We start from the raw sequence: 6,158 nt of genomic DNA on the forward strand, positions 1-6,158 counted from the left end.
CTGTTATTTTGAGTTTTGGCATCTTTTATCTACATTGTTGTATATTCTCCTCCCTGTAGGAGTGGATGAGACTGTGGCTGTCATTCTTAAGTATTCTAAAAACAGAATGGCAACGTTTACCTGCTCTGCTGGGGTTGAGCTACACAGTGAAGCCATTATTATTGGGACAGAAGGCAAAATCCAGGTAGGTTACCAARGATGGCATGGCAACAATTCAAAAAGACCATTGTGTATGTTTAGTAGTTTGAGTGTTTTTATGTAGAAGAAATTAGAAGTGTCTTCAARCWCTGGTTTGACATTAATCCGATGCACATGCTCCAGGTCCTTTCACCGATGTGGTGCCCCACATCAATCATTGTTGATAGGAAGGAGACTGAGCATCCGGTMCCTGAACGCTGCTTGTCTCTCAACTTTACCTACAGCACAGGGAAGCGTTACGAAATAGAGGAGGCCCGCCAATGTCTGCTCAAAGGTAATGAGACATCAGCATTTTGCATTCTGCAAGTCTGGTACCATTAACTGCAGAATCTAAGATTCCAGAACCATCACAGAAGAAAATTTTGTGCTTGAAGCTGTTTCTGTATAATCACAAATAAAGAGTTGTGATTTGTGGAGATGGCTTCTGTCAAAACTGTTTCATAAACGCAACCAGACAAGATTCAACAGTCACTGTTCAATATAGTGCTGGATATATAGACACMCTGTGTATCGTACATAAATAGAAACGTAATTTATAATGGAAATCCTTAATATTTAGCAATGGTTTGGAAGATCTACCAGTCAATTATCGATCAGTATTTTTAAAAAATAAAATATGAGCATTTTTTACCACTTCACCTTGTAAAAAAATTTTATGCGCAATTAGATATAAAGTGTCCCGAAATACGTAAGGCATGTTACTTGGGTAGCTAACAATTGTTGCAACCCAGACAGTTTTTGGCGAGATTTGTGATGCAGAAATTAGTGTTGAACAATTAACATCTTGTAAAACGGGGCTTAAAAGTCAACTGCATGAGCTCCTAATCTCTGAACTTCTGCGGAGCATTTGTCTAGCAGCYGACTCATCAGTGTATCTCTTTGCAGGGCTGAAGGAGAGTCCAGTCACGCCTCATGCCTACACTCTGCTGCTGGCTGAAATGGAGGATGAGATCCGCCAGCAGGTGGAAGTGGGKTACAGCCAGGACTGCCAGTAAATGTTCAACTTATTCATGCTTAATTAAATACAAGAAGTTTACAATGGAGACCAACTTGCTCTGCTTTTGTTCTTGACAATCATTTTGGAGGAACATGGCAACCAGGTGGGGAATCTGCAGYGCAGGAAAGATCAGTCATGACTTTACTGTGGCTCTGAAAACTCTTCCTGCAGAAGACCATCAGGTGAGTGCACCTGCTGCAACAGATATATGAATCCCAAGTGTGATTGAGATCAAACACGCCTCCTTGTGTGTGTGTGTCATAGTAACATTCTTCCAGGTATTTATTTCCCTCCTAGTACTTAAGATTTTTTTCCCTTTAATTACTTAAGCACGCATGTTGAGCCGTGAAGCAGACGACCATCAATTTTGTAAAATGTTTTCATTTTGATTAACAGCCAAGTTACCAAACTATCTACCATAAAGCAAAGAATAGGACGCATGTAGCTTTTTCTGGAAAATGAGTGTGGAAGTAACAGAACTGGAAATTAAGAATTAACTTGAACAGTCTGTCATGCATTTTTACCAGTCAGGCAAATGTCACTTTTTTTCCCCAACTACAAAACAAATTCAGTCATTATGAATGATGCCCTCTGCTGGATGACCAGTGAAAGTGCCAAAAAGATGTAAGGCCCAAAAACGGATTACTTGTGCAGGATTTTTAATAAAGTGGAATGGATGTCTTTACCAAATAAGAAAATAACGATTTACCTCTAAAGTATTTAGAGTTATTGTGCATCATTTGTGACTTCACAGGTTGTGGCTGCTGCAGCTCGTAAATTGGAGGACGCTCAGGAATTTGCCAGAAAACACAACATCTCTAAGGCTTACGGCAGCTATGAGGAGCTAGCCAGAGATCCAGATGTAGGTCAGTGTCCATCTGCCAGAGGTTTTTCAGTTTATTTTTAATGTTGAACCTTTACAATATCTCCAGTATTAAATGTTTCCTTTTATCCAGTTTTAATTTTCTCAATATTTCACACYGTTTCTGGAAAAATATTGAAGAGCATCAGTCAGCGTTATGTTTGACTTGTGTGCAGATGTTGTGTTTATTGGAGTCATCCACCCATACCATCTGAAGGCCTGTAAACTTTTCATAAATGCCAAAAAGAATGTTCTGTGTGAGAAGCCGCTGGCCATGAACACCAAGGAAGTGAAAGAGATTCTGGACTCTGCCAAAAAGAATGACGTCTTCCTCATGGAGGTAAGCATGTAGCAAACCAGGAAGGAAAATATTATTTCTCTGTATAGTTTACTATTGCAAGCTTGAAGACCTTCAAAAGTTAAACAGTTTAAAACATGTTTTCTTTCCAGGGTGTGTGGACCCGTTTTTTCCCAGCCTCTGTGCAGATCGGAAAGCTGCTGGCTCAGGAGTACATAGGGGAGGTAAAGATGGTCCGTGCRGACTTTGGTGTGCCACTGTTCCACATGCCAAGATCAGATCAGAAGGACCTCGGTGGGGGAGCATTACTAGATCTTGGTATCTATTGCCTTCAATTCATAAGTATGGTGTACAAAGGAGAGAAGCCRGAGAGTATCCAAGCCAGCAGGGTCTGCCTGGAAACTGGTAAGGAGTTAACGGGATGAGGCTTTCATGTAACCTCAGAGGCTGTGCCAACTCGGTGACATAATGTGAGATGCTACTTTACACTTAAGTGAGTTAAGATTTTATATTTGTGTGCAGATTCCTCCTGGGATGAATATTGAAAAGAAAAGCTGCTTACTTTTTAAAATTTTGACTTGAGACTTGCTGATCAACTTGTATTGAAATCAGAAAATATTTACTTGCCTCTGATTTGATTAGTGAAATTCTAAAGACTTTTCCACCCTGTTTCAAAAGTAAGATTTTTGGTTTTTAAAAGGAAAAGTTGGATTGATGCATCTTCAGCTTTCACACAAACCTTGAGCTTTCTGTCAACTTTATTTTTCTGGCTTTGTTACAGTAAATAATTCCCTACTGTAGTTGAATATATTTTATAACCTTTCTCTGCACATRGTTTTCTGTCATTTCAGAGCTTCTAACTAATGTAAAAAAAGATGCTTTTAAAATAAAGAAAATGTAGATTAATCATCATAAATTAAACTGAAGGACTTCAGGTCTTAGAAAATGGATCATTTCATACCTTACAAATCTGATATAAAAGGAATGTTCCCAAAGCTATGTTGACCTCCTGATAGACCTTGTAGAAACTCTAAATTGGCTAACTTTTTATTTTCAGCTTTTGCAGCTGTATTTTGTGTATTTTCTCTACACTGTGTTGTATATTCTCATCACTGTAGGAGTGGATGAGACTTTGGCTGTCATTCTTAAGTATTCTAAAAACAGAATGGCGATGTTCACCTGCTTTGCTGGGGTCCAGCTGCACAATGATGCCATTATTGTTGGGACAAAAGGCAAAATCCAGGTAGGTYAACAARGATGGCATGGCAACAATTCAAAAAGACCGTTGAGTATGTTTAGTARTTTGAGTGTTTTTATGTAGAAAAAATTAGAAGTGTCTTCAAGCACTGGTTTGACTTTAATCTTATGCACATGCTCCAGGTCCCTTCACCGATGTGGTGCCCCACATCACTGATTGTTAATAAGAAGGAGACCCAATATCCGGTACCTGAACCCTACTTGCCTCTAAACTTTGCCAACAGCACAGGGAAGCGTTACGAAGCAGAGGAGGTCCGCCAATGTCTGCTCAAGGGTAATGAGACATCAGCATTTTGCTCCAACTCGAGGGCCGGTCGCCTGCAACTTTTAGATGTGTCTCAACTTCAACACATCTGAGTCAAATAATGAGATTGTTAGCAGGACCCTGGAGAACTTGACTGCACGTAGGAGGTGAATCGGCTGTTGGATTAAAGTGTGTTGGACCAGAGAGACATCTAGGAGTTGCAGAACACCGGCCCTCGAGGACCAGTATTATCTACAACCTTTCTTATTTTTCTTGGATGAACAGCTCCAAGAAAAACCAATGAGTTTTCTGCATTACCTGCTTTGTAAACACCAGCTAAAGGCATAAAGTAGCTCTGCTAATATTAATAAACATTTATGATATCAAAAACATTTGTGGAAAAATRGAAAGTATTGACAAAAGGTTGTACTGAACATAACTAGAGGTGAACAATTGACATCTTGTAAAACAAGGTTTAAAATTCAACTGCATAAACTCATCTCTGACCTGTGGAACATTTGTCTGTAGCAGCCGACTCATCAGTATGTTTGTCTTTGYAGGGCTGAAGGAGAGTCCAGTCATGCCTCATGCTGACTCTCTGCTGCTGGCTGAAATGGAGGATGAGATCCGCCGGCAGGTGGGAGGGGTGTACAGCCAGGACTGCCAGTAAAAGTTCAACTTGCTCATGCTGTGCTTTAATATGACCAGTTTACAATGAAGACCAACTTACTCTGTTTAATTCCGGAATAGTCCATTTCATGTGATTAAAAGTGTTTATTTTTGTAGGAAAACGCTGCTTGACCTCCAACTTTGATTAACTTATTTTTTGAAATGTAAACCACTCGATGACCTCTCTCAACCACATGAGAGCAGTTAGGAAGCTGTTTAATATTTACATGTTACACACCAGCTTTGTATACAGATTTATTGAAACTCGCTGAACACTGTCAACAATGAAATGTAAAATCTTTGACAACCTGTGAAATAAATTTATTGCAAAGTTCTAAAATTGCAAATCTCTTTATCCCATCTGTAATGTTTTGTTCAGCAACATCTTATGGTAGGAGTTCGTCTCCTTGAATGTGTTAAAATTTGTGTAAAAGCGGACAATGGAGACTACCATTTTGTTTTATATGAATTGTATCTGCAGCAAGTTATGAAAAAATGCAGTTTTCTTTAAATTGGTGTTGTCCTCTGGTCAAAATGACCGAGATTTGAATGCGTTTTCCCTATACACAGAAAATGAGGACAACTGGAGGGTTAAGAGAAAATGTAAAAAAAAAAATCATGGTCTTGCAACAGGTGGTTGCAGAACATGACAGTGAGTCTTTATGTAACCTAGTTGTCTTTCTCTTGTTATAATTACACAATACATTTTTGTCCTTTCTAGTGTTCCTTACCTGACTGAAACGCCTCTAAAAATTAGTCATTGTTTTTAAGAGCGGAAGCCCCTCCTTTATATTTCTTCTTCTGTGGTATTGTCTTTAAATTGTTTGCGCCCCTTGGACCCTCCCCTTTTGACCTGTTGTCCTGTGGGAGAGGTGAGTATTGTTTTCATCTAAATGCATCCAGTTTATTTATAGATCTGTTAATTATTGTTTGTGTCGGACTTGGAGCGGGCAGCCTATAATACGGTTGTTTGCTGTATGTTCTCGTCAGGTATGTTGTGTAAAAAGGGTTTATTTTGCTTATTTGAAAGTTGAGACATAGCCCCCTCCCCCTCCTTTTGTCATGTTGTCCTGGGGGAGAAGACTCAGCCGGCAGCCTATAACACGGTTGTTTTCTGTATGTACTCTCAGAATCGGGGTCATTCTCTGAATTCGGTGCATTTTGTGTCCCACAGGTTTATCTCAAATATTTTCATATAATGCAAACCACCTTTWTGAGAAAATCAAGAAATGGAAATATCCATATATTTGCAACATGCAAATATATTTAAAAATGTTTTTAAAAATGTTATGAGTTGTTGTAGAGGTCAGCCAAATGAGCATGTCCTCGCTGACCAATATTTGTCAAATAATGCCCAGTAACTGTTATTTGTACCATCTTTGGTAAACTTTAACCTAGATAAAAGAAATCTGAGAAAAATAAATGAATTGTTCATAAAATCGCACTTTTTAATAATGTCCCTACAAATTTCTTCAATCCCGTAACAGCATGCCAATCCTTCCTTTTTTTTATTTTTATTTTTTATAAATAATGCTTTGGTCCAATTTCCTCGGTACCCTGGAAGTGACATCACTTATTTCTCTTCCCTCTCACACGGTAAAGAAATTTAAGTGTTAGAAAAGTTTCTTGCCTA

General features: G+C 38.8%; 1 protein-coding gene across 3 annotated transcripts in view; it reads left to right on the forward strand.

The window, feature by feature from the left end:
* LOC103462676 (trans-1,2-dihydrobenzene-1,2-diol dehydrogenase-like) overlaps positions 1–4,872 on the forward strand; it is a 22,984-nt gene extending 18,112 nt beyond the window's left edge. The window contains exons 5-14 of one of the 3 annotated variants that reach the window (XM_008405605.2): positions 57–184; positions 322–472; positions 1,084–1,189; positions 1,281–1,377; positions 1,950–2,061; positions 2,234–2,397; positions 2,508–2,760; positions 3,474–3,598; positions 3,736–3,886; positions 4,417–4,872. In XM_008405605.2, coding sequence (XP_008403827.1) covers positions 57–184; positions 322–472; positions 1,084–1,189; positions 1,281–1,377; positions 1,950–2,061; positions 2,234–2,397; positions 2,508–2,760; positions 3,474–3,598; positions 3,736–3,886; positions 4,417–4,526 — 1,397 coding nt within the window. In that variant the 3' untranslated portion in view covers positions 4,527–4,872. The remainder of the gene's footprint in view (positions 1–56; positions 185–321; positions 473–1,083; positions 1,190–1,280; positions 1,378–1,949; positions 2,062–2,233; positions 2,398–2,507; positions 2,761–3,473; positions 3,599–3,735; positions 3,887–4,416) is intronic. The other 2 variants (XM_008405606.2, XM_008405600.2) reach the window with 2 other exon arrangements.
* The last annotated feature ends 1,286 nt before the right edge of the window (positions 4,873–6,158 follow it).

This window comes from Poecilia reticulata, linkage group LG3, assembly GCF_000633615.1.
Source record: "Poecilia reticulata strain Guanapo linkage group LG3, Guppy_female_1.0+MT, whole genome shotgun sequence".
Classification (NCBI taxonomy): Eukaryota; Metazoa; Chordata; class Actinopteri; order Cyprinodontiformes; family Poeciliidae; genus Poecilia; species Poecilia reticulata.